The 27,702-nt window shown below is 38.9% G+C and overlaps 1 protein-coding gene and 1 long non-coding RNA gene across 7 annotated transcripts; one reads left to right on the forward strand and one right to left on the reverse strand.

The window, feature by feature from the left end:
• sass6 (SAS-6 centriolar assembly protein) lies at positions 1-27,487 on the forward strand. Of its 6 annotated transcripts, none has more exons than XM_088005214.1 (16): positions 1-263; positions 10,378-10,432; positions 10,583-10,662; positions 10,760-10,864; positions 12,222-12,390; positions 14,239-14,316; positions 15,544-15,663; positions 17,547-17,738; positions 19,328-19,522; positions 20,037-20,126; positions 21,294-21,473; positions 23,279-23,360; positions 24,230-24,339; positions 24,487-24,578; positions 26,937-27,051; positions 27,244-27,487. In XM_088005214.1, exons 1-16 carry the CDS (start codon positions 202-204, stop codon positions 27,247-27,249), a joined length of 1,731 nt encoding a protein of 576 aa, XP_087861340.1. In that variant the 5' UTR covers positions 1-201; the 3' UTR covers positions 27,250-27,487. The 6 variants fall into 6 exon arrangements, with proteins under 6 accessions (XP_087861340.1, XP_087861342.1, XP_087861343.1 ...); XM_088005213.1 differs by having other exon boundaries at positions 4-263; positions 26,960-27,051; XM_088005216.1 differs by lacking the exon at positions 27,244-27,487 and having other exon boundaries at positions 26,855-26,948.
• Positions 4,119-5,023, reverse strand: LOC148160052 (uncharacterized). The gene is made up of 2 exons (XR_015762747.1): positions 4,515-5,023; positions 4,119-4,364 (listed from the first exon to the last, which is right to left on the reverse strand). It is a non-coding gene; the product is annotated as an uncharacterized LOC148160052 (long non-coding RNA).
• Positions 27,488-27,702: the final 215 nt, after the last annotated feature.

The raw sequence follows: 27,702 nt of genomic DNA on the forward strand, positions 1-27,702 counted from the left end.
ACACACTCCGGTACGGTAGGTGGCGGTATACACTGTAAGATAACATTGTCACCCCCCCTCCCCCAAGAAAACATAAGGACTGGGAAGAAGAAGTTAAAACAGTTGGCGGCTGAAAGCGGTAAATCTCTAGGCAACAAGATAGCTGAAGCAGTCTTTTGTACTAGGCCTCTTCAGTAGCTTTCTAGTTTGAACATCACCATCATGGAGGAACTGTTCAACAAAGTCTTACAGGTCCATGTGAAGTATAAGGACTGCGAGGAAAGGTAAGCTAACTCCGCCCAGCCCAGTGTACATCTGATCAGTAATACACATACGGGTGGTTAAATTGCGCTTTCCACACTGTTTACAGATTCTCTAGAATAGGGTGAGATTCGTAGAAGCTTGCAAACTACGGCCCCTGCGCTGTGTCTATCAGGCTGCCGTCTTCCAGCTCAGCTTGTTTTAAAGAGACAGCAACCCTTCAGAGGTGGAAAATATGATGATCTCAGTCTGCAAGAGCACAGAGATGTAATTAGCTACAGGTCATGTTCTGTTCTCATGCTTTCTTCCATTAAGCATCGTTAATGCTGCTCCTCCGATACACTGTCTCGATGAACAGCATGACCTTTCTATTGCCATAAATATTACAACTCTTTAAATGTGTATACTACATTAGAAATTTTAAATTGACATTTGTGACTGTATCCAAAATTTGTGACTGTACCAGGGCGTATTTGCTTATTGTGAGGGAACGCAACAATTAAGAGGAAATGCAATAATTTTTCGAGGAAACGCAAAAATAAATTTTCCCCAGGTCCCCCAGGGGGCTCCGTAGCATGGCTGTGGCAAACAGAAAGGGGCGGGGACGGACCTATATCAGTCTCATACCTTATTTGGAAATGGGACCATTGCACTCCGGAAGTGAAGAGAGCGCTATTACCTATATTATCCGCGGCCTCCCGTATTTATTTTCCTTTGAAATTTGTGATATATCTTCATCTTTAGGAAGGAGTTTCACTCTCAACATGTATTTGAACTTCTCTCTTTTATTTACTTCAGCGCAGCTCACAGTTTTTAACAAATTCTGTAGCTTTTGGTGAAGAGTGATTCTTTTTTGTGGCAACATTCCATATTCCCATGTTTTGCTTAGAATGATTTTTTTTTTGTAAAATGTGCCAAATATTTACAGCAAAGTATTTTAATTATACATTTAGATGTTTGCATTATTCAAATATAAATAAAATGCCTTTTAAATATTATTTTGTTCTTTACACACCTTTTTGGTGACCAACATGCTCAATTTCATTGTGTCCTCAGTGTAGTGCAATAGACTTCCTCATGAAGTTTAAACAATAAAATCAATAGACTTCCTCATGAAGTTTAAACAATAAAATATATATATATATTTATGTTTTTCTTCAATAAGTTAATTGACTGGACTAAACATTATTTTAATATGCAATTGAATCTATTGAAACCATTTTTCTTATTTGATATTTTCTTCATATTCTACATGGCTATGGAGAGCCATTTCAGCCAAAATTAAATAAATAAATAAATGGGTGAAATAAATAAACAAATGAGTAAAATAAATCAATAAATGAAAAAAATGAGTGAAATAAATAAAAAACGAGTTAAATAAGTAATTGTCATTTTTATTCCCATTTATATTTGTTCATTTATACATTTATTTATTCCCAGATTAATTTAACCATTTCTCATGTTCCCATTTTCATTTGTCCAATTTTAATTTTTCCATTTTTGTTGATCCATTTTTCATTTATCCCTTTATCCATTTACCCATTTTTCATTAATCTATTTTTCATTTAACCACTTTTCAATTTCACTTTTTTATTAACCCATTTATTTATTTATTTTTCATATATCAATTTTTCTATTTCCCATTTTCTTTTATCTATTTTTCATTTATCCCTTTATCTATTTACCCATTTTTCATTAATCTATTTTTTATTTAACCCCTTTTCAATTTCCCTTTTCATTAACCCAATTTTCTACTTTCCAGTTTCGTTAATCAATTTCTCATGTATCACTTTTTTATTTTCCCATTTTTCTTTTATCTATTTTTCATTTAACATTTGTTTGAAAAAATTTTAATTTTCCCATTTTCCAATTTCCCTTATTGATTTAGTATTTCCTTATTTATCACATTCTATTTTCGCCTCAAAACTCGGAAAAAGGGGGAAAAGAATAAATGCAAATGAGGAGGGACACGTCATCAGGCTACAACTTCCCCAATTGGTTGGTTAGCGTCACACCGTCCTTCGCTTCAAGAAAGATACTAACGGGTTATCAATAAGCTGAAGCTCATTAATTTCATGAGAAAATAGTGTTATTACTCCTGACTTTACTTTTCGTGTGGCCGCTCAGACAGAACGTGTTTAAGTTGGCGGCTCTCATGGACTCACAGCTTCACCGTCGGGGGTTTTTATAGTTTGGACGAACCGGCCGCTGAAGTTGGCTTACGATGGAAGGTTCGGGACACCTTCGTAGCTAAAGTTGGATCACAGCTGCTCCTTAAGTCTGCTCCTTATGGAGCAGACTTTTCTGTACATCGTAAGTGAACTGCAATATCCAGAGGCAGCTCTATGGAGCATCGAATAAAGAGTTGTTTTTGTTGAGCTGAGAGGATGAGAGTGGCAAGCCTTGGAGATCTGCACCAGAGGCCATCTTTCAGACATGCACCGCTGCTGTCCGTCCAGGAGTCCTCCGGTTGCCCAGATGTTGCACGGTAAGCTAACGCTGATGTTACTCATACTCAAGTAAAAGTAAAAAGTAGCTGAATAAGAAATTACACAAGAGTAAAGAAGCATTTGGTAAAAAAGTGTATATAAGTACTGAGTAACTGATCAAGTTATCAATTATTTAATATCTAAAAAAAATTACACAATTAGAGGGCCCAAAATATAAAGTTCAGTGTAAATTTTGGTATTTTAAAGAGAAAATGAAAATTTAGTTCAAATAAGAATAGTGATGCTTCATAATATAATGACTTGAGTAAAAGTAAAAAGTTCAGCATAGTAAGAGTATTCCTAAAAGTTAATTTGTGTTTCAAAAAGTTACTCAACTATATTTGAGTAAATGTAATTAGTCACTCCTAGACTCTGCCCTTCTGAGGTAACAGGGGAAGGAACTGTTAAGGAAATAAATTAATCTTATTTTGATATTAAACACTGTTTCAATTAACAAACGAATCAGGAATAACACCCAGGGTTCAAGGGTCAAGAAAAAGAATGACTGTGGAGATTCTGTCTGAGAGAGGGACCACAGCTGACACGGCGAACCGTGAGGAGAACTGTCTGCACTGTGAGCAGCACCAGAACTCCTGATGGGTCTCCTTCAGGAAGAACCAGAGAGATGGGCGACCTCCACAGAGAAGAGTTCACCCAAACATCAGAGGAAAAATGAATGCTGGTGCTCAAACAGAGCAGCCTCTTTTCTTAAACCCAACACACACACAGGGTGTTGTGGCCCTGATTTAAAAACCTCCTAACTTCAATGTAACTGAAACAGAACATCCAGAAATGTGATTAACTTCAGACACAGAGTGAAAATAACACAATGAGATGAAAACATTTGTCTATATTAACATTTTACATTTTAAAGTGTTTGTTCCAGAACACGTGATACAAACGATAGCATTAGCTATCAGCCATTTATTGAGGCCATGTGTGACAGAAGGAAACACCTGAAACATGCAGGGCGGACTGACCTGAGGACTGACTGGTTAAACTATTTCACTGACACTTCAGATTGCAGATTTCCAATTGAAGGTGTCCATAAGTGAACACAATCATTATTCAATAAACCGAGCTGTGTAAAATAACTGTTAGGGTTACTATTAAGAAGCCAATGTCATGTTTGTTCATTTCTACCTTGTCGTACATACAAGGTACTCCACTCACTGTTTAGCTTCATGTTGAAGAATCTTCAGTTTAATGAAACCAAAAAATAAAACGGGTTCAAAACTTTCAATCTGTGTTCTATTTTTATAGCATTGTTCTATTAAGATTGTTTTGTTTATTTTAAGCCACAAACAAACTATCCATTTTATTGTTTCTGGGACGTGAAAACATGAGATTTGGTTAAATTAGAACTACACAGATGAGAAGGACAACAGCTTTCATAATAATCAAACATAGTTTGTTTATTCAAAACAGTAAAGTACAGATGGTTCTTGCATATCAATGCTATAAGAACAGCCACATTTTTTAAAATGAATGTGTCATTAGTGCATTTGGCCGGGTGTTCCTGCTCCAGAAAGGTGAAGGTCTCTGGTCATCCTGAAGCTGTGAGCCCACTGGGAGTCTGAAGGGAAACACTGAGACCAGAGGCCTGCAGGATGGTCTGCTGTGGCAGCTTAACATCTGAAAACACACATGATAGAAACATTAATGAATGTGCTGCGCCAACAAGCTGTACTTTTGACCTGATGGCGATTAAAAATACACCTGTTGGCCTCAAGTTTGGTTACAAATATGACTGTAGTTGGACAACAAACATCAGCGTTGGCTTACCGTGCAACATCTGGGCAACCGGAGGACTCCTGGACGGACAGCAGCGGTGTATGTCTGAAAGATGGCCTCCGGTGCAGATCTCCAAGGCTTGCCACTCTCATCCTCTCAGCTCAACAAAAACAACTCTTTCTTCGATGCTCCATAGAGCTGCCTCTGGATATTGCAGTTCACTTACGATGTACAGAAAAGTCTGCTCCTTATAGTTGGATCACAGCTGGTAGCTACGAAGGTGTCCCGAACCTTCAATCGTAAGCCAACTTCAGCGGCCGGTTCGTCCAAACTATAAAAACCCCCGACGGTGAAGCTGTGAGTCCATGAGAGCCGCCAACTTAAACACGTTCTGTCTGAGCGGCCACACGAAAAGTAAAGTCAGGAGTAATAACACTATTTTCTCATGAAGTTAATGAGCTTCAGCTTATCGATAACCCGTTAGTAGGTCGCCATCTTTCTTGAAGCGAAGGACGGTGTGACGCTAACCAACCAATTGGGGAAGTTGTAGCCTGATGACGTGTCCCTCCTCATTTGCATTTATTCTTTTCCCCCTTTTTCCGAGTTTTGAGGCGAAAATAGAATGTGATAAATAAGAAAATAAGGAAATACTAAATCAATAAGGGAAATTGGAAAATGGGAAAATTAAATTTTTTTTCAAACAAATGTTAAATAAAAAATAGATAAAAGAAAAATGGGAAAATAAAAAAGTGATACATGAGAAATTGATTAACGAAACTAGAAAGTAGAAAATTGGATTAATGAAAAGGGAAATTGAAAAGGGGTTAAATGGATAAAGGGATAAATGAAAAATAGATAAATGAAGAATAGATAAAAGAAAAGGGAAATTGAAAAATGGATAATATGAAAAATAAATAAAAATTGGGTTAATGAAAAAGTGAAATTGAAAAGTAGTTAAATGAAAAATAGATTAATGAAAAATGGGTAAATGGATAAAGGAAAAATGGGTAAACAAAAAAAGGGAAAAATTAAAATTGGACAAATGAAAATGGGAACACGAAAAATGGTTAAATTAATCTGTGAATAAATAAATGTACAAATGAACAAATATAAATGGGAATAAAAATAACAATTACTTATTTATTTAACTCTTTTTATTTATTTCACTCATTTTTTCCCCATTGATTTATTTTACTCAATTGTTTGTTTGTTTGTTTATTTATTTATTTATTTATTTAATTTTGGCTGAAATGACTCTCCATACATGTCCCAGTACTAACTTTCTACCCTGTTAGGATGTTTCCTTTTTGCCTTCAAAAAGTCTAAAATTCCATAAAACCATTTACTTTAAGTGACATCAATTGGTTTTGAAGTGATTTCAACCATGGAAAACAAGACCGCGGTAAAGCTAGCCGGCTCTTCAACAGCCGGCCGCACAAGATATTCACGTACGCTTCAGCTCAAGACATTATGGTACACCCATTTACGTGATGCTTTCACAATAAAAGCGCACATCCGGTCCATGTTTGATCCAGCCGCTGCAGTTGCAAAAATAAATAGTTTATCAGAAATAACTGGAAACAGGGGGTTTTTCAGCATTGCATAATTTATGCAATGCTGAAAAACCCCCTGTTTCCAGCGATTTCTCTCACTTCTGGGTGGAAGAGGAACACCTTTGGAACAAAACCAGCAAATGTCAGCCTGATCTGATGTGTAATTCCAAAATAAAAGCTTGTTAAAAAAGCAAATTTTTACTATTTTTCCCCTAAGTTACCGTGCTTATTGCTTGAAAACTCTCTGTTTCCAGTAACTTCTCTCACTTCTGGGTGACAGAGGGACACCTCTAGAACACAACCAGAAAATGTCAACCACATCTGATGTGTAATTTCAAAATAAAAGCCTATTTAAAAAGCACATTTTTTACTTTTTTTTTCACCTATGTTGCCGTGCTTATTGCTCGAAAACTCTATATCCAGTGACTTCTCTCACTTCTGAGTGACAGAGGGACACCTCTAGAACACAACCAGAAAATGTCAGCCATGATGTAACACAATCAGATGTGGGAGTAACACAATTAATCTAATTACATTACTAAATCGGAATACCACAAGGTCTTTATTATTTAATATTAATTTCGGCATTACTGGCCCCGTAAAAGATAAAGCTAATTAAATGACAAACAATAATTTTATACATTATAAATTATATATATATATAACAGGAAGTGTTCTCAGGGGGCGAACAGGAAGGGGTCAGAACTGTCGCTTTCTGACCCCTTTGACCTAATCAACATGAACCTCTGTCCAGAGACAGAAGACATGATGTTGTGAAGTGTATTCCAACCCTGACTGGTTTTGATAGAACAGGTGGGGGTGGCAGCGTGGCGAAGTGACCTGTAACGCCTTTGCCTCTGAATTCCACAGTTTTGAGCCAAGCTCCACCAAACTCACTAGGATCGACTCTTATCTGCCCCCCCCGACAGGAATCCATAAGAATTTCTGGTGGGCGTGACCTAATTTCTCTATAGTGCCCCCTAGAATATTTTAAATGATCAGCCCCAAGCCATTCTTTAACCTAGAATTATGAAACTTGGTACACATGTGTATCTTGTCAGGACCTACAAAAAAAATTCTCTTGGAGCCATGGTCCAAACCCAACAGGAAGTCGGCCATTTTGGATCAAAGCTACCATTTCCTCTTTTTTAATAGACGTTGCATCTGATTGAACTCCTCCTACAGCTTTTGAGATAGACTTCAAACTCAGTCAGCACAGTCTTGAGACATTGAAGGTCAAAAGTTATCACAGGATTTTTCGTACATTAAAGCATGTGGGCATGGCTAAATTTCAAAATCTCACTATTCGCCATAAAACATCAAGATGGAATAACTTCCACATACAAGGTCACAGCTGCATCAGACTTCCTATGTCTCACTACAGACCAGCCCTCATCACATTTACGTGGTCAATTGATGACATCACCTTAGCCCCACCCACTTCCGACAGGAAGTCACCTGTTTTTTCTGCTGTTTGTCTTACTTCTACTCTCTGATGGGTTTAATCCTTTGCCAACTGACATAGAATGCTGGCTGAACTCGCCATTTGGCATGGCCAAATGGCGAGTTGCAGTCCTTCACCTATGCATACGATTGTCGCTAAATCACACATGGAATATCCGACTGGCACCAAACTGGATATGTATGACCTTTATTCACCGCTAAAGAGCCCAACAATTGTAATTTGACTCCACTGCGCCCCCTAGGTTATTTCATCAGCTATATATCCTCGATACATCAGCCGATCTGCACCAGATTTTTGGTGAGTCATCAGGGAGCGCTGCAGAACTCATCCATGTGTACGACCTGGCGGACGGGTGCGGGAACTGCGCAAGAGCATGCGGTGGGTGGCGGTGCTGGAACCCCCGCGGTGGCCAATTGGCCGGAGCGGCGTTGAGCTGCGAAGGCCGACGAGGCTGTTTGCAGCTTTAATTTTTTTTTTTTAATCTGTGATATCTTAATTTTTAAGAAGGATTTTCACTCCCACTATGTTTTTGAACTTATCTCGTTATTTACTTAAGCGCAGCTCACAGTTTTGAACAAATTCTGTAGTTTTCGACGTACTTCTAAATCTGCTCCTTAGTCGCATCTTTTTGGCGTCTGCGGCTGCCTCTAGTGGCGTGGGGTTGGTAACCAACTAATCTAATTACATTACTAAATCAGAAGCATTTATTATTTATTATGAATTCTGGCATTACTGGAACAGTAAAAGATAAATTCCCTCACAAAAGAACATACCTTTTCATTTTCTTAAGGAAGTAGAGATAATTAAATGACATAAACAAGACCTGAAAGTGATCCCAGTTTCACTTGATGGCCAACCTTTTGACACTGACAGATTTTAAATGCCTTGGGTCATTACTGGACAGTCAGCTCAACTTTGCTGAAAACACTGACTATATCTTTAAGAACTGTTCTCAGAGACTCTATCTTTTAAGAAGACTATCTTGGGGTTCCCCAACTTGAGGTTGTGTACAACCTCTAGTTAGGTAGAGGTTGTTGAGTTAAAATGTTAAAACTTAACATTCTAACTTGAGTTTTAACTCAACTCAAGTTAAAACAACATTTTAACTCAAGTTTTAACTTTTCACCTCCTCGGCCGGTTTGGTCACATGAGCTGCAGACTAAGACAATCTTTTAAGAATACTTTCAATGGCAGGTATAACAGCAGGTAAATAGTGGTGAAACCAAAATCAACTCTGTCTCAACTGTTTGCTGAAAGATGGCAAGAAATATTTTAGCAGAGAGCATCCATCCTCTTTATTCATCAGTTTGAACCTATGAGCTCATGAAGATGTTACTGTGTTCCTCCAGCAACTAAGAACATCTATTAGAAGTCTTTTATTGACAGTGCAATAATTATTCTTAACCAAACTAAATAACATTTACCTATAGCGTGCTAAGTATTTTGCTCTATTCACAAATTATTGATATTGTGATTCTATGAATATGATTAATCATTTTAGTCGGACAATTTCCACCTTGATAGACTAGATAGTTTCATCTTATTTTTTCCTATATACAAGACTCTACCAACAAAAAATCTTTCAGAATAATATACATGGCACCGTAAAAACAAAAATGTAAATTTTTGCTTGTATCTGTTTAACAACCCTGGTTGTTTTTCATGTCTCCTTATTTCTTTTGTTCCTCCTATAATTGATGGATATATATGTGAGAGACACTGAATTTATTAGTTTATTTATTGTACTGTTCATGTTTATTATAGTTCACAGGTACCTCACCCAATTTGTTTTGTTCATTACAATAAGTTAATCCCTTCAGAACTTTATTTTGTGTCTGTCTTGTGCCTTGATCCTCTGTACTAATATTTCCTATATGTCATTGAATGTGTCTGTTTTACGTGTGTTCCTCGAACGTGCCGTTTGCCATATATATGTATATATACTTTTATATAATATATAAAAGTATTGTTTGTCATTGAATTAGCTCTACATCCTTAAGAAAATGAAAAAAATATGCTTTATAAGATAATTTAACTTTTATCTTTTACTGGCAAAAGAAAAGTTATCTTTTGCCAGTAATGCTGAAATTAATAGTAAATTAAAGATGTTGTATTCTGATTTAGTAATGTAAAATTATATTTGTTGTGTTAGTGGCGCGGGGGGTGGTTTTCGAGCCCGAAAAGATGTGACTAAGGAACTGTGACTTGCGCTGAAGTAAATATTCATGTTTCTGGGAAATGGCGCCTCCTTCACTTCTGGATTGCAATGGTCCCATTTCCAAATAAGGTATGAGACTGACAGTGGTCCGTCCCCTCCCCTTTCCGTTTGCTGCAGCGAGCATAGACAGCGAGGTCCTCCTGCAACGAGGTGTACTTGGTGCCAGATCCACCGGTTTGTTTATTTATTTAATAAATTCATTAATTTTCAATCTGACACAGAAGCTGCGGTATATGTCACCGAATTAGTGACGGATGTATGTATTTAGGGTTTTTTTCTTGTTTGTTTTGTTTTGTTTTTGGTTCAAAATAAAATAATTAATTTTCAGTCTGACACAAAAGCCGTGCCATACGTCAAAGAAGTTAGAAGTTGCCGTTATTGGCTGTAGCTGGTTGTGGCACCCCGTGCCAGGTTGCGGCATGCCACTGGATGGTCTGGTGCCGGTGCCACGATTTGAGCCTGCTGTCTCTCCTATTGGATGCTGAAGTTTTAGTGTAAATCACTTAACAAATATTGCAGTCCTTTGCATTTCTTATGCTGAAAACAATATAGCGATGATGACTGCAATTTGATGCATCTACAACTTTAATCAGATTAGTTTACTTACTCTTTAGTTTTGCTTTATATCCAAGCAAAGCCAGGTTAAAAATAACTGGGTAACTTGGCTTCATTTTACAGGAAAGCAAATGTCCGTGTCATGATTGAGTTGTCAACTACTCCAGTTCACAGAAGGGTGAGTTTAGTTTTTCATGAACTATCCCAATAACGTATTGTGAAAGTGCAGCACACAAAGATGGACAGTATGCGTAAGCAACATTTATTCATCACTTTACCAGTTTAAATGTTGTATTAATTAATTTCTTTTTCTTTTTTCAAATATTAGGATCTTCTAGTAAAGTTAACTGATGATACAGATCCATATTTTCTTTTCACCCTTCCTATATCAGAAGAAGACTTCCAAAGGTTTGCATTTTGCTAAAGAATATCAGATTGTGTTTAAAATTGAAATCTGATTTTTTTTAATTTATTTATTTATTTTGCTTTTTGTGTGTTTGAGTAGTTTGAAAGTGCAGCAGGGCTTGTTGATAGACTTTGCATCATTTCCTCAGAAGTTTATTGACCTGCTTAACCTGTGTAACTTGGAGCAAGACTCGGACAATCCCAGGTATGAACAAATGCTTTTCACCATGACATCCAGTCAAATAATACAAATATAATGTAATTGTAAAAATGATAAATATTTTTATCACTCATTTCAGAAATGAAACCTGTATATTATATTAATTCATAGTTATTTGAAATATTTCAAAGCTTTATGTCTTTTAATTTTGATGATTATGACTTATGAAATTCAAAATGTTGTGGAAAAAAGGTGTGTAGAGTCCAGGCCGGGGCAAAGATACAACAGTCAAATTGAGCTATCCAGTGTGGGTCCTTAGGCAAGACCCTTCACGCTACTGCCTACCTCATACCATGAGAGACAATGAAATGCACACTATGCTGGCTCAGACGCCGCCCAGCCAAACAAGGTCTGTGTCAGGTGCTGGGGAACCAGAGCACCTTGATGAAAAATGGGCTACTGGAACAAGACGGAAATGGGCGAGAGGTGAAAACATGGATCTAACTCCAACTCCCCGTCCAGAGACTGGGTATGCAGCCACAATAATGAACGAACCATCAGAAAGTCTCATTGAAGATGTGAATGCAGCATTGAGAACGATCCCTAGCATCAGGGATGCTGGAGATGCTTGGCTATAAGAGCATGATATTCAATACCCACCATTACGACTAGAGGCTAAAATCAGGTAACAAGGAGGGAAGTGAAGCAATTGTCAGAGCAGAGATGAAAAGATCAGTACCCAAGAAGTACAGCCAGATACCCATGCCTGAAGCACGAGAGAGAATGAAGAAACTCACTACCCTCCATGAGCGACTGGCAGCTCAAATGAACCAGCTGCTACAAAATGACTCAAGGACAGCACAGAGGCACTCATCCTGGCTGCACAGGAACAGTCCTAAGCACCAGACCCAAGGTGTAGGCTGTGCAAGGAGGCCCCTGAGGCAGTTGATTGCAACATCAGGAAAAAGGAGCACAAGAAACTGGAGAAATATCAGGGCCTCAGAGAGGAACTGGACAAGGCCTGGAAGGTGAAGACCACAGTGGTACCTGTGGTCATCGAGGCCCTCACCCCCTAACTGGAACAGTGGCTAAAACAGATCCCAGGAACAACACCAGACATCAGTCCAGAAATGTGCAGCCAAGATACTGCGCGAGAAGGGAATAGACTGTACACCTGGAATATTGTCTGAAGCTTTTTGTTGATTTTTGTGGTTGAGGTTTTTGCAGGTCTACCTGACTGTGGCTTGGTTTCATTGGAATTCCACATTTCTTACTTTTTTACTCTATGTAAATGTGGACGCAGAATTTTATCGTCTTTGATGGTATTTTCAATAAATTAAATAATCACCATTCAGTAATCATCACTATTATTTATTCAGTATTTTCTGATGTATGTCCACAGGTTTCTCCTTCATTTGACATGCCAGTCTACTATGGTCGAGGGCTGTGCCACCTTCAGCATAGTGGAGACAAATGCTTTCAAACACCTGAACCACTTATCTCTGCGGCTTATTCAAGGCTCAGAGAAAGAAGTGAAAGAATATTTGGCAGCCTGTCTGGCGTCTTTGAAGGTTAGCTCACACTGTTCTGTGTCACAGAACTCTGCAGTGGGCTCCGGGCTGGGTCATGTTGTCAACATTACATTTCTGCTGATACTGATGGAAACAAGATGTGAAAACTGACAGCGCTGGGTGTGATGATGCCAGATTCTTCTCTGAAATTGCATTCAGAAATCCAGTGTGCCATCTTAGTTTATAGAGGTTTGTGGAGCACAGACTAAATGTCCAGGCCTGTTTAAGGCACATAAGATGCATACATAGAGCCACATGTACAACAGCTGATCAATTTAAACATTTCCATGCAGGTTAGATCTTTTTAATTATTTTATTGCATGAAAAAATCAGTTTACTTTTCTACTAAAATTGAATAGTAATACAGTTGTAATTATTATTACTTAGTATGAAAGCACCACAGAAGACAAGTAAACATGTTACTTTGCCGCCAGAAGTTGACAATACATTAAATACATAGTTTTATGTTGAGTGTTAGGCATGTCGATATGATGATCTGAGAGGCCAGAAGCCGACATTATATTTTGTCAGGAACATTCCATTCACTAATGTTCTGCACTCCTGCTCAGACTCAGAAGTTTTTCTTCCTGTTTTTCCTTCAACTTAAAATAAAATTTAAACTATTTTAGCCAGGATGAAATGGTTTGTGGTTTTAATGATTACCATGATATTAATAAATATTAAATAAACATTGCTATGTTTATTTAAAAAATAAAATGACCATTTAAACTATATTTAGTCTGGCCCGCATTTGGTAATGAAAATATCCGGAACAGCCCTGTGAGGTTGGCAGGCGCCTGAGTCCAGCATTATTTTAAACCAGAGCACATAAAGGCTGTTAATGTGTTAAACTTAGTGCGCAAAGCAACGTTCTGTGAGGCGACTTCCAACGCCATTTTGTCACAGTTCAAAACAGAACTGAGAGGACTTTCAGATAATCACTAAACTCTGCTGTTAGGGAACATTAAGGTCTCCTACAGCTAGAGACAGATGGGCCAAACCAGAACTTTGTCAGAAAATGCATCTCTCAACAACAGTAAGGCAGTTCATAGTCAATATAAGAGACATTTTTTGTTTGTTTTGATTGAAGCGAACTGAGAACATTCTGAATCGGATTGTTGTTCATCACTATACCCCTAATCTTTAGTGACTATGCTTTCTGATGTGCCTCATTCATTGTCTGATGGACAATTTTCTCACGCACACCAACGCAGCTGCAAGCAGAAGGCAGAAAGTGAGTTATTTAAGCCATATTAAATAAAGTTTAATATGGCTTCCAATGCTACGTGGAAGGCTTTTTGAAGCTGGTTTGTCCTCACAGCACACAGAGGGGAAACTACAGGAGCTGCTTATGGCAACATATTTCCTAAAATAGTTAACAAAAATGTAGAAAACTATTAGAATTTGGTTAAAATATTTTTTGTCATAAATTATAGTGGAGTATCTTTTTTTTCTCAAGAGCTATGGAGCTACGAAGGATTTGGTGAAAGATTTTGATTTTGAAGAAAAAAAGTTTTGTTAGAAATATTTGTGATCTGTTTTGTCATTGCCTACCTGTGGTTACAGAGGAAGTCTTTGTTCTAAATACCAAAAAAATTTATTTCTTTTGTTCTGTCCAAAAGAGTAAGATGTGCACTCTTTTGGTCATATCTTGGGCCGGTATTGATTTCTGTTCCATCTAAATATGTTCAAGTTCACTGCCAATCCACACCATCTTATAAGAATGTTTAACCCTAATATAGCCATTTACTTCTGGAGCTTGTCACTTGGAAATGAATGAACACTTTGCAGAGAAGACATTAATGCGATACAACAGTACTGATGAGTCTTGTTTTCTCAATGTTTCAGGCAGAAAAGCAGGCTTTAGACAGGAAGTTCAAGGAGACTGAAGATGATCTGTGTAGGCAGCTGAGTTATACTCAGCAGGTGAGTGAGTGAGTTTGACCCTGCAAACACAAAAATCCATCACCAGTGTATAGATATAGTTTACTGACACAATCTAAAATCTTCATCATATTTAGGAAATCTGTAAAGTTACTACTTCAACTGAGTTATCAGTCTTTGTCAGTGCTTGTTTTGATTTAGATGCTTGTTGATAAGTCTTAGTGTAACTTAGAGTTTATATTGGGTCTAAAATAGTCTAACCTGACCAGGTCCCATCCTATGGTCATTGTGGTCTGTCTGATCCATCCAGACTAATTTACTTTAATTAGAGTCCGACTGATATCAGTTTAAAATACTTCCAGACTGATTTGGCTTCTGCTGGTTTAGTACTGTAATGTAATTTCAGCTTTTAACATCTTCCAGCTCCATTTTGTCGCTTGTAACGGCAGGGTGAGTCAAGTGCAAATCTTCTGGGATGTGTGATTGACAAGGGAGTACACATGGCAGGATACGACTGTAACAAGCACAGCACCCTTCATGCGAAGGGTGCTGTGCTTGTCTAACTTCTGCATCTCCTCTTCTGTCTTTAGTCACCAGGGTAAACTACCTCCTTCTCTATTTAGACAACAATAAGTAGATGAACACAACTTTATATTGTGCATTCTCGTTTGGTTATGTCGGTGCTGTTTGTATTGTAGGTTTACTGAAATCGCACCACAGATCGCCCGTACATCAACCATTTGATTTTAGGCTGGGTTCTAATCTCTAGCGTAGTTGGTCACACTGGTCACTAAAGTCTGCCCTGAAAAGTACAGTTACCTGTAAAGTGACCACCTGCTTTGTGTGGGACCCTAAGATTTTTACTTTTTTCATAAACTGAGATGATGTCCCATATTTTGATTGTTTTCAAAGACATTCAGCTATCCATGTATGATGCACATTAATTTCGAATGAGAAAATCAAATACAATCAAGCAAAACAACACATTAATTTTTAAATATGTGACTGTTATTACACCATGTCAGACTAGCAAAATCACCAAAGTGTGGTCGGTGTAGTATTCTATAGTCCATCCATTTCTTTCTGTGTGAAATGAACAGCAGGGGGGGAGGGGGGGATAGTTGGCTGAGGCCTTGCAGCCCGACAGGCGCCGCCGCTACACTTATAAAGTAACTGAAACTGTTATATGTAGAATGTATCAGATTATTGCTGTAGCCTTTTAGAAGGAGAGCCAAAAATATTTACCAATGGATGTGTGTTCTCTTCTAGACTCTGTCTGAAAAGACTAAAGAGCTGGAGAAACTTCGGTCAGAGTGGACGAATAAGACCAGCTCGCTTTCTAGCCGTCATTCTGAGGAGTTGCAGTTAGAGAGGGAGAAAAATTTAGAGGTAAGACTAAGTTCCTTGTTTTCAAGTGAAGAATTTAAAATTCAACACCTAAGATCAGCAAAGGACAGGTAAGCTGAGCTCTGGAAAGCGCAACAGCTGGAGGCAGGCACTAGGCTGCTGTAACCGCTGCCAAAATAACACTGATGGCTCGTTTGGTAAATATAGGGAGGAAAACTTACAGCTAACAGTTTATTATCTGGGCTGCAAAGATCACATTTCACTACAACATGTCCTGGACCACTATCAGTTGTTCACATGCACTGTGAATCCACCTCCTTTCCTATTGCCACTCCTTTTAAAGTCTCTGTCTGCCTGTGTAGTTAGGAAGCCTGGCAGAGAGATGTTGGAGACGTGAATAATACCATGCAGCCCATGTCTCAAAGAAACACATTCTCCAATGATACACAACCACATTATTCAATGACACAGGTCCCACTTGTTTGTTCACACTTAATTAAAGTAATTAAGTGTGAAATCGGAGCTGCAGATATCTCAGATCACTTTTATATCCAGGTAAAATTAGACTTAAATAGTAGGAGAAAAGACACAGTTTGGAAATTAAACATTGGCATTCTGAACAAGAAAGAAGTAAAAGAACAAAAAAATAAATAAATAAAACAATATGTAGAAAAAAATTACAATGAATGAATCAGTCCAATAGACTTATGGGATGCATGTAAAGCAGAGGGAAACAGATAGCCATAGCCTCCAAACACTATCAGAGAAAAAGAGTCTTGTATATCAATTTGGTGGGAAAATTACACATTCTCAAGATAGGATGTCAAACAACCCACAATATTCAGCTGCTTAAAAAAATTAAAAATATTTAAAAAGAAATAAACAACCTTCTGAAAGGGGAGCTCCAGAAAAAAATAATTTATCTAAAACAAGGCTATTATGAACAAGGAGCTAAGGCAAATAGATTGCTGGCAAGGCAACTCAGAAACCAGCAAGCAGCAAATACCACACATAAGATTAAAAATCCCTCCACAAATCATTTACAGTATAATCAAGAAGCTGTAGAAGATACTTTTAGAAAGTACCAAAACAACCACCTTCCTCAAAAGATACTGAAAAAAACTAATTTCTTAATTCTCTGGACTTGCCTACAGTTGGAGTTGAACAAAATAGGAGACTGACAGCCCCAATAACACATGAAGAGATGTCAAGAGCCATATCGAGACTTAAAGCTAAAAAAAATCCCTTGGAAGCGACAGGTTACCTTCTGAATCGTACACGATACCCATTTTGCTGTCATCATTCAAATATCTAGTTACGCACTGCTAACTCTGCCCTTTGAGGAAGCATCCTAGAAAGAGGTTTGGTTTTCAGTTTTACATTGGTGTCTTCCCTAGTCTACGACATTCCAACGTCTTCAACAGACTAGTAAGGTCTGCAGATGTTCTCCTACAACACTTAACATTCTCAGAGACTGGCCTTGTTGAGCCAGATGTTGTATCCCTGCAGAGTAATTTGTAGCATCAGAGAGAAAAAATTAGTCTTGCTCACACCGTGTTTGTCTCACAACTGGGATTGGTTAAAGAATGGAATGATGAAGAGGAAGACTTTCAGGTGTTTGGGCTCATACTTCAGGAGTCACCAAGCCCTTGCAGTCTTAGAACATTGACCATTAACACTCTCAGAATATTCAATCTCACTAAAGAAGATGCTAAAACCATTTTCTTGATATAAAAGGGAGCCACTGAAGAGAAACTCAAACTGGAGAAAGAGTTTGAGTTTCTGCAGCATTTTCAGACATTTTGAGGCTTCATGAAAAAATTGTAACAGTTAAAGCTGAAAGAGTCAAGCCTATTATTGCTTTGCCTGTTCTGCAACTGTTTGAGGTAAAATTGAATGATGTTTGTCTTTGTTCTGTTATTTAGTTACAGAGCAGATTTCAACATGAGACAGAGCGACTGCGTCAGGACCTGGAAGCTGCTCATAGGAAGAGCTCCCAGCAGCTCCAAAGTAGAGTGACTGATCTGGAGACTTCCTGCAGAGAGCTGACTGAGAGGAGGTATAAGAACGAGTCCATCATCCGAGACCTAAAAATCAAACTATCAGGGTCTGAAGAGGTAGGTGATGGGGCTGTGGCCTTTTACACTTCACATGTTTAAAAACCCAGTCATGGGTTGCATTGTCTGGCTTTTGTCTTGAAGTAGCTTTCTGTTGTGTGAGTGCAATGTTTTATAACTGGATGTTTCTTGTGATGTGCCATTTTCAGCTTTTGGCTGTGCATAGATTTTCAGTACAGATCATATGCAATGTTTTCTGTTGACACCCCTTGTGTGGGCAGGTGGCAAACTCCACCTGCCCACACAAGAAGATTGTGACATATAGTAATGGTAGGTGTTCACAGTTAATGTTGTTGATTTTATTAGCCTTTTTAAGTAATGCCAGGTCACACTCTGTGTCACCGACGCTCATGTGCACTGAATCAGGCGCGTTTGTATGCAGGTGAACACAAGCTTCCGCTTGTAGACAGAAAGGCCAAAGAAAGACAGTTGCAAGGCAATGATATCAATGTTTTTTTAACCCTCTTGTGGTCATAGCACGACATCGCTCAGGAGGAGCGCAGCAAATGTCATGGTCGGACAGCGGGGAAGCAGTGGGAAAGAGGGGTTGTAGTTGTCCTGTCAGTCCGTCAGTTTCTGAAACCACACACAAAAAAAAAACTTTTAATAGCGCAAACTGGGTCAGTACAATCCCGCCGGACCGCGCACAGAGTAAAAACTTGTCCCAGAGGTCATCTTTTATTACTGCTGGAGGGAGCCTATTAAGAATTAGATTAATTTATCATTTGCTAAATTATTAATCTACCATTAGCATAACCTTGGATCAATATCCAAGGTTATGCTAATGGTAGATATATTGTTATTTATTTATTTTTGCTTAGAACAGGGGTCCCCAAACTTTTTCCTGTGAGGGCCACATAGCTGTTCCTTTCTCTGGTCGGGGGCCGGTCTTAGTTTTTGGAAAAAGAAACCTTAGAAAATTCTTGTCGAGGGGGGGGGGGGGGGGGGCGTGCGCTGTCTTCGAAACTGTCGAGAGGGGGGGGTACGACGACGACACATTCGCGCTTTTAGATAGAATTTTACCCAGAATGCAAATGGAAAAAAGCGTGAGTGAAACGGTGACTGGGACTGACTAGTATATATTCCATTGAGGGAAAGTTAGTTTCACATCTGCTCAAGCCCCCTGGTGGTTGAAGAAAAATCCACATATAAACCGGAAAATACAATATATGAAAAAAAACACTGAATGCTCTCTGGTATGAGGAGGCGGGCCGGATCCGGCATTGTTCAGGGGGCCGGACCAAACGACGTGGCGGGCCGGATCCGGCCCGCGGGCCGTAGTTTGGGGACCCCTGGCTTAGACCCTTCTCCTCAGCCTCATGCTGTGATTAACAAGCAAAAGCAGCTGCTGTGGATAATCTGATTGATTGGTGAAGGAGTGAGGAGTGAAATAGTTTTTCTACCACAAAATTAACATTTATATTAGAATTTTTGTACGAAGTTAACTCTGAGAATATTTCTGTTATTTTTATAAGTCAAGAACACGCTCCTTTTTGAAACCAGAAAACTCTCCATGACATTCATTGACTCTCATACATTCATTGGTTGAAGTGTTGTGTTGTAAATCTGTTTTCTGTTTATGTGAGCAGGAATGCCAGCGTTTAAAGCAGCAGGTCCTGAGTCTCAGGAGGGAGAACAGCACTCTTGATACAGAGGTCCATGAAAAGGAGCGTGTAGTGAGCCAGCTGCAGGTCAGAGTGGCTGTTCTGGAGCAGGAGGTCAAAGATAAGGAGATGGTGATGTACCGCACCAAGGAGGTGTTGGAGGCCACTCAGCAGCAGAAGGTAGGAGCTAGTTCTTCTCTAGTGCTTCCACAGTCATGTTTGTGGGTCAACTGATGTCATAATAAATATTCTTGGTTCTCTAAACAACATTTCTTTCTTTTTTTTTTTTTTCTTTTTTTCATTTTTAATTTTTTCACTTGCATAATAGATTTCCGTTTATATTCAAGAACTGAAATGTGTAAATTTGCTTTCGCCCTGGTCTGGTCTTCATGTTGTATTCCTTTACTGAATGGTTAAACAAACAGTGTTTCTCTATGAAGCCCTGGCCTTTTCTGAAGGGAACTAAGAGAATATATCATATCATCTAATTATTAAACTCTGTATATCTGAATCTCATGTTTGTTTACAAACCCTATAAGGTGTCCTTATCAGAGCCCTCCTGCATTGATTTCCCATGTAAACCACTGAATGAAGACGAATCCTTTCTCACTTTCTCATGTGTTTACTCACATTTTCTATTATCAGAATCTGTGATTTCTTCAGACATGTTTTAAATTTTTAATCTATGTTGTAGGAGTCAGTGGAGGAAAGTGCAGAAAATAAGGAAGTGCAGTTGAGAAAACTTGAAGCAACAGTAAAATCGCTGTCAGAAGAGCTGCTAAAGGTTTGTAAAAGTTTACTGTTGTCATGTCACCCCTTTAACAGAACGTGTCACCTAAGACATGGGCAGACATATCAAGTTATCAGTGATAGCATGGGTTGCTAGAACACAGATAAGGAGTTTTGTTTCCTCTTAGCTCTTTTTCTAGTATTTTTGGTGAGAAAAACTCTTGTTGATATTGAAAGATTTATTTTAATCTACTAATTGTCTGTTATCAAATGGATAAGTAGGGTTATCATCCTCATATTAGTGCATGTATAAGAGGAATAAGAGGAAGACTGACTCCGATATGTTCAGTTGATGGTTATTAATTTTCTTACTAAAGGGGCAGTAAAATCAACCTTTTGAGCTTTACATCGTGTCATGATGTTATTCCCTCATCAAAAACATGCCCAGGGCATTGCCTTGATTCTTTCATGCATATTTGAGGAATCCTTGAATCTCCCAAGGCAACTATTCAGGGGTCCCTAAATGCTTGTTCCCACAAAGCTCCTCCTCACAGCTACTTCTCTCTTCACAGTAGACAACGGTTGTTTACAGTTTAGGCAATTTCCAGTAAACTTTGTGACATTGAACTAGTTAGGCCTGTAACGATTCCTTGAATGATCCAAGTAACTTGATTATTAAAATTCCTAGAGGAAAATTTGTCTGCCTCGAAGCTTCATTAAATTATGTTTTATTATTTAGCGCACCATGTTCCATCCGGGTCATTATTTGAATTGTGCAATACTTTCACTTCCACCTATGAGTTGTTGATGAAAGCTAAGTGTTATTAGCATAAAATCCCATTTTCAAATTTGGCCTGGGAGGATTTTGTTGACTGATGATAATGTCTGGGTTTTTGTCATTTTTGGGGGGACCAGTAAGCACCCTTAAAATGACTCGATTAATCGTAAGAATAATTGATAGAATACTCGATTACTAAAATATTTGTTTACAACAGCCCTAGAACTGGTGCATTACATATGTCATGGGCAAATGTTAGCAACTGGATAACATTTAAAACTTCAGAGTACATGCCTCTGTCAAGCAATTGTTTCTCAATAGCTGAGGGTCCAGACCCTCTGGACGAAGCAAAGCATAGAAGGGGCTGTTTTTTTTTTTTTTACCAGACTATAGACTGATTGTGATTTGTTCCAGTGTCCAATGTACATTTTTTTATTGTTTTAGGCTAATGGGATAATCCAGAAACTGCAAGGAGAGGTACGAGTTCTTGTTGGAAAAGTAAAGGTCAAAAATACTGTGACTGTGTCACAGGAAAAGGTTCTTCGAGAGACACAAACTAAACTTGAAAGTGTTGACAAGGATCTACAGAGTGCTCAGAGGCAGCTCCTCAGTAAGGAAGAGGAGGTATGTCTGATGTGTTGTGTTTTTACTGAGCTTCCATGTGGTGTAGACATGTTATTAATTGTATTTCCCTCAAGCTTATTTTCACACCATATAAGCTTTTATAAGTCTTTAATTTGGGCATAGCAGTCAATTGTTTTCTCCTTCACTTTGTATGGAAACAAAAATAACTTTAAAGAATCAAAAATGTAGCAAAATGACTATTTTGAGATCATTCTTGGCACTAGTGGCCTTTATTGAACAGTGAGTAGACAGGAGCTGTCAGACTGCCCTGGGGCAACTGTGGCTACTATCTAGTACAGGGGTCCCCAAACTTTTTCCTGCGAGGGCCACATAACTGTTCCCTTTTCTGGTCGGGGACCGGTCTTAGTTTTTCGAGAAAGAAACCTTAGAAAACTTTTGTTGAGGGAGGGGGGGGAGTGAAACTGTGGACTGGGGGGGGGCTGGATTACTGCCGACGACATATTCGCGTTTGTAGATAGATTTTTACCCAGAATGCAAATGGAAAAAAACCGTGAGCGAAACGGTGACTGGTACTGACAAGTTAGTATATATTTCATTGAGGGAAACTAAGTTTCATATCTGTTCAAGAGCCCCCCTGGTGGTTGAAGAAAAATCCACATATATATGAAAAAAAACACAAAATGCTCTCTGGTATTGTTCAGGGGGCCAGACCAAATGAGGAGGTGGGCCGGATCCGGTGTTGTTCAGGGGGGCCAGACCAAATGAGGAGGCGGGCCGGATCCGGCCCGCGGGCCGTAGCTTGGGGACCCCTGATCTAGTAGCTAGCTACCGTCAATGCAAGTCATTTATCATAATGTTTTTGCAAGAGCAAATAGTTAGGGTAATGCCAAACTTCCAAAATTCCAAACTCAGACTTGTAGCTCATGACTAAAGATAAATTGTTAAAATATCGAAAATCTTGTTGAGTTATAATTACATTTTTTCTTATAGCATCAATTCATAGCAAATATTGTCTCGAGATGCTTTACAAAAAAAGTTATTTCAGTTCAATCATGCTGTCATGTACCAAACAGTACAGCAGTATAGGTGTTGAATTCAAAAAGTGGGTTTTTATTTATCCCAAAAATCTGAAAAATTATTGACAAAACCAACACTTCACTGGCATGCCATTAAAAGAGGTCAACTCAGTACACTAAACTCAGAATCATAACTGATAAAACCCTCAGACAGACATAAGACAAGCTGACCTCCTGAAATGAACATTAGAGCACTTAAATACTGGTCTAGCTAAACCATATGGACACAATAGGGGATGATAAAATGGCTGCCACATGACGACTAACACAAAACAATAAAATAAATCCCAAAACACAACCTTTCCCCCATCCCTCCTCATATTGAAGCATGTGGTTGTTCAATGAGGCCATCAGCAGTACTTTAGCCCTTAGCCACACCTTTTGCCTGCCAGGAAGGAGAGGCCAAACACCCACATAACCAAGACAGAAATAAGTATTAATACCACATAAAGTTGAATTTTGACCTAGCAGTGCTGATATGTGTACACTCCATATAAACATTGTAAGGTGTGATAGAAAAATGAATCAATAATACATTGTATAGTAAGGAATATTTAAAGTAATGTCTACCAAGTAAACTAAAGTGAAACCCAGTTGTGGTGAGTTGTGGATCTTACCCTGTGTGACTTGCCATCGCGCACACAAACATTAAAATCAAACACTTTATTTTAGAAGCCTGGCTTATTAAGAGAATATATATAAAAAAAATATCCTTGTATTATAAATTTAAACGATTAATGTGAAAAATATTGTATTTGTATATTACAGGTCAAAGAACTGGAGGAGCAGTTGGAAATGACTTTACAAAAGCTAAATGAAAGCAAAGAAGTTTTAAAAACAAATGAAAATGGTAAGGAACCTGCTGGAGCGTCTTTTATCCCTTATTTAACAAGATTAATTATAGTTTACCTTAGGAACCCAGGAATGCATCTCAGACTCATGTATCGTACTTGAACACAGGCTGGGAGTTTTGGTAAATGTTTCCTCTACCTACATTCCCCAGAATGTGGTTGATATTGATATAGTGTTACTGATTTACTGTCCAGCCATAAATAATGTAATAATTTTCTTCAGATGTTGGAAATTATGCTCAGCAGATGTGAGGAGATCAAATAGCACCTGTCCACCAGTCCTGGCGCTTATTCCGCAGGGGAGTCTCCATGGTAACCCAGTGCTGCACTGACAGATGGTTCGCAGTAGTCTCCACCACTATTGCGACTATGTAGAGTTTCTTCTCCTTGAGGTGCCACAGATCCAGGAGCTGGCGCTCTGCTCTGCCACAGGGACAGAGGGATGTGAGCTCCAGCTCACTGCGTCCAGCTAAGCTCAGACATTTGGACGCAGCTTTAGAAGCAGAAGCTTTTAGTACTCCATCCAGTTATCTGGAGGGGAAACATCAGCAGGAACATGTAGAGGTGTTGTTGGGATGAGGCTACATGCTGAGCTGTCCGGCCTCCGTCTGCTAACACCCCCCACTCTAAGCTTCTTTCCCCTGCAGTTTACCACTCATGTCCTCCGCTCAGTTATATATGTTCTGTATAGCGTTAATGTTTATACAGATGATTGAAAAAGAAAAAGAAATGTTTTACCTGAAGCAAGAGCCACAGTTGAACACTGAGCTTATCAGTGAAGCATGGTAAAAGGCCTGCACTCTGCTCAGCTCTAAGCAATGAACTGATGAATTCTTTTCAATGCCACTTCTTCTCCCTGCGTTTGCAGTTATAAACTGGCTTAATAAGCAGCTAAATGAAGTTCAACTATCCAAAAAGTCACTACCTGCTGAACCTCTGGACACGTCTCCAGGATTATCCACACTAACGGGACTCAGGGTACGAAGAGTTTCCTCATAGGTTTTCAACTTTTTATAATTAACATCTTAACTCCAAACCAGCAAGCTCTTTTTATTTTGCACCTTCATCAATACTGTGACTTTAATACATATAACTATGTGTGTGCGCGTATGTTCTTACTTCCAGGTGCAGTTTCACCCTCAGCCTGGTAAACCTGCTGTCTTGTCAGACGCTACTCCTGCTGATCACAGAGTTCAGCTGACGCTCAACAGACAGTTGTGAGTTCAGCTCAAAATACTTTTCACCCAACAAATAACAAAACCTAAGCTTCTGTCACGGTATGGAAACTAATAAGCACAATTTTATAAATTCATCTCAGGACCAAATTGTAGTTCAGAGTCAGAATCATATGATAGAGCTAATGCTCTATCATATGATTCTGATAGAGCAGTGGTCCCCAACCCCCGGTCCGTGGACCGGTACCGGTCCGTGGACCAATTGGTACCGGGCCACGCAAGAAATAATTAAATATTTCCGTTTTATGTATTATTTGAGTCTGGAGGATCTTTTATTTTGAAAATCCTTTAACCGGATTCTCTCAGTTACTTGTGCGCCAACACTGAGCCCACAAGCAGCAAAATGAGTAAGAAACGGATCAGATGTCTTTGTAAAGTTTCTTGGCAAAGGGGAAAAGGCCCAGAGAAGAGACAGGAGGATGGATTTATCCCGGACCGGTAGGTGAGTCAAACATTACAAGCCGCTCTGTGTAACATGCGGCAATAGAAACAACCCGGTTCGGCTCGGCTCGCCTCTATTTCGGAGTGACCGCGTTTCCACCGGCCCTTCTTGGCTCTGTAGCAGGGTGCCGCCTCCTGGTGGCGGGTGGGTGGAGCGCCATGTGCTGTTGACCGGTTATTTTTTTTAACTACATGAAAATTTAAAGCCCGTTATAACCATTTGACAGGTTATAATTAACACCCTCATGCGAGGACGTCATAGACTTTACGCAAAGAGTTCATCGCAGAGGAAACTAAAATCAGTCAGTAAAAGAATCCTTTGACACTGAACTAAATGCGTCTTTCTGACCGGTGTTATATCTTTAAAATTTCCTCTTCGGTCATATTTCAGTCCGTTTTCTCGTCAATATGCGAGAGCTTAGAGCGATGCGCGCTCCCGCGAGAGGGGATGCAATTTTGGGCAGGCATGCGTTTCTGGGTATAACACCTGTTGCTAATGTGGCAATGAAGCTTCAAACTGCTTTGCCACGTAGAGAAAAGCAGGCTGTGGATATAAGCAACACTTCGGGTGTCGTTGTCTCCCATCACTCCCTGATGGGACCGTCTCGTTGCAGAGAAACAAGCTCAGGGCTCCGTTAGTCATTATCGTGAGTTAAAATTTTCACGAAAGTAAAATGCTCGTTTTTGTGGCGCATATGTATCTTATTTTGAAGGGATATGTAAAAGTTACCATAGCGACCAGAGTCAGAGAGCGTTTGGTCGAGAGGAGATGAGTAGAGCTTGTGAGTCTTAAGTCTGGTTTAGATGGCAAGATTTAAGATTGTCGACCGATTCTCCAAACCTCTGTGACCACAGAGCTGATAAAAGTCCAACAGCTTCGATCGGGTCGTGTGTCCAAGGCAGGAGGAACACGCCACACGAACATCCCGATTCCAGAGGATAATCCAGTAAAACCCCCAACATAGCATACGGGAATTTAGAATAACCAAACACGGATGACGATGTAGTTCAATAGTGACAGTTTGTGGAGTCATTTTAAGAGATAAAAGACGTAACAAAAAGAAAAGGCGGTGGATAAAAGACGACGGGAGCAGCCGCTCTATTTGCTGCACTATGATGTGGAGGTGAGTATGTTTGTTCATGGTTAACATTTTTAACTGAATAAACATAAACATATATAATAACGACCTTTACATAAAATAATAAACATTTCCACATATCATCTCTGATATCCACTGGACTCTCAATTGCGCGATATTTCAGCTGTTTGGGATTCCCCTCTGTTCTTACGTCACCGCGCTTTCTGATTGGCTACCTGTCACATTCAGCAGGTTGTATTCTCGTTCCCAGTCAGGGAAAACCCCACAGGCTGCGATAAAAGGGCCAAGAAAACCCAAATTAGGTATATTCAGGATTCAGCGGGAACACCAACATGCAGAATCCTTATCTGACGGTTCCCCCCCTACCCCGGGCCGCAGCAAAATTTTCCATGTCTTCACCGGTCTGTGGTAATAAAAAGGTTGGGGACCACTGTGATAGAGCATTTGCATTTTCTTAGATGGCCCCAATGGGCCATCTAAGAAAAAATAAAAACAATAAGATTACAAGATCTTAATATTACAAGAACAAACTCTTTGGAGAATAAAGTCGAAAGAATACAAGAAAAAAGTTGTAATATTCTGAGAATAAAGTCTTAATTTTACCAGAATAAAGTAATTATATTATGGTTTTATTTTTTATTTTATTACCGTGGTCTTAGTTTTCAGTGGCCCTGCATCCTATCATGTGGACACACATTTTATCTCAATCATTTACAGAAAGTGACCATGTTGGTGTCCATGTGGACAAGGCTTAAGTGTCCTAGAGGAAACCAGATATTTGAGTGTTATCTTTTTAAAGCTGGTGTTTCCTCCTGTGGACAGTGGAGACTCTGCTGGTCTGGATCCCAAGTACTTCAGCAGCAGAGAGGATGGCATCCCAGCCTACTCTTTATCATCAAATATTATCCAAAGAGGTAAAACTGCTGAACATTTGCAAATTACTCAATTTGCAAATTGAGTAGTTTAAGTTGTTAGTCTTTCCTTTGCTACATTTATTCTTCAGTGTAGTAATACTTTTAAATTAAATCATTAGGATTTCTGAAAAACTTCATTGAAACATCTCCATTCATGAGTCTTTGCTTCTTTTTTTTGTTTGTTTTTTTTAGAGTTAGCCTTGAAAACAAAGCCTTCTGGGACCTCTGCATACTTCTCGTCATGAGGATGCCAGCTCTTCCTCTGGTGTCATCCCATGGGTCTAAGAGGTTTCCATCATAAACAAAACCAACGCTGTACATTGGTGTTTTTATTTTTCAAAGCTTTTTGCTCTTATTTGGGGTTTCTTCCCCATGTTATTGTTGTTCAACTTGTTTTTGTGACTTTTTGGCTTCAAATTAAAGTTTTCAAAATGTTGATCTTTCTTACTTTAAATTATATTTTCCTTTTTGTTGTGTCAGGAAGTCATTTCAGTTATTAACTTGAAGGGATGAATAAAAGGCTTAAATGTTATGGAGAATTTTAAGTCAAACATTAGCTAGAGGTTTGTTGTTATTGTTAATCAGTCATAATAGATTTCCACCTACTTTTCTCATTTTCATCCTAGAGTCCATCTAAAAGCAGAGCACAAC

The sequence above is a fragment of the Poecilia mexicana genome, unplaced genomic scaffold (assembly GCF_051168715.1).
Source record: "Poecilia mexicana isolate PSO_F unplaced genomic scaffold, ASM5116871v1 scaffold_4, whole genome shotgun sequence".
Lineage (NCBI taxonomy): Eukaryota > Metazoa > Chordata > Actinopteri > Cyprinodontiformes > Poeciliidae > Poecilia > Poecilia mexicana.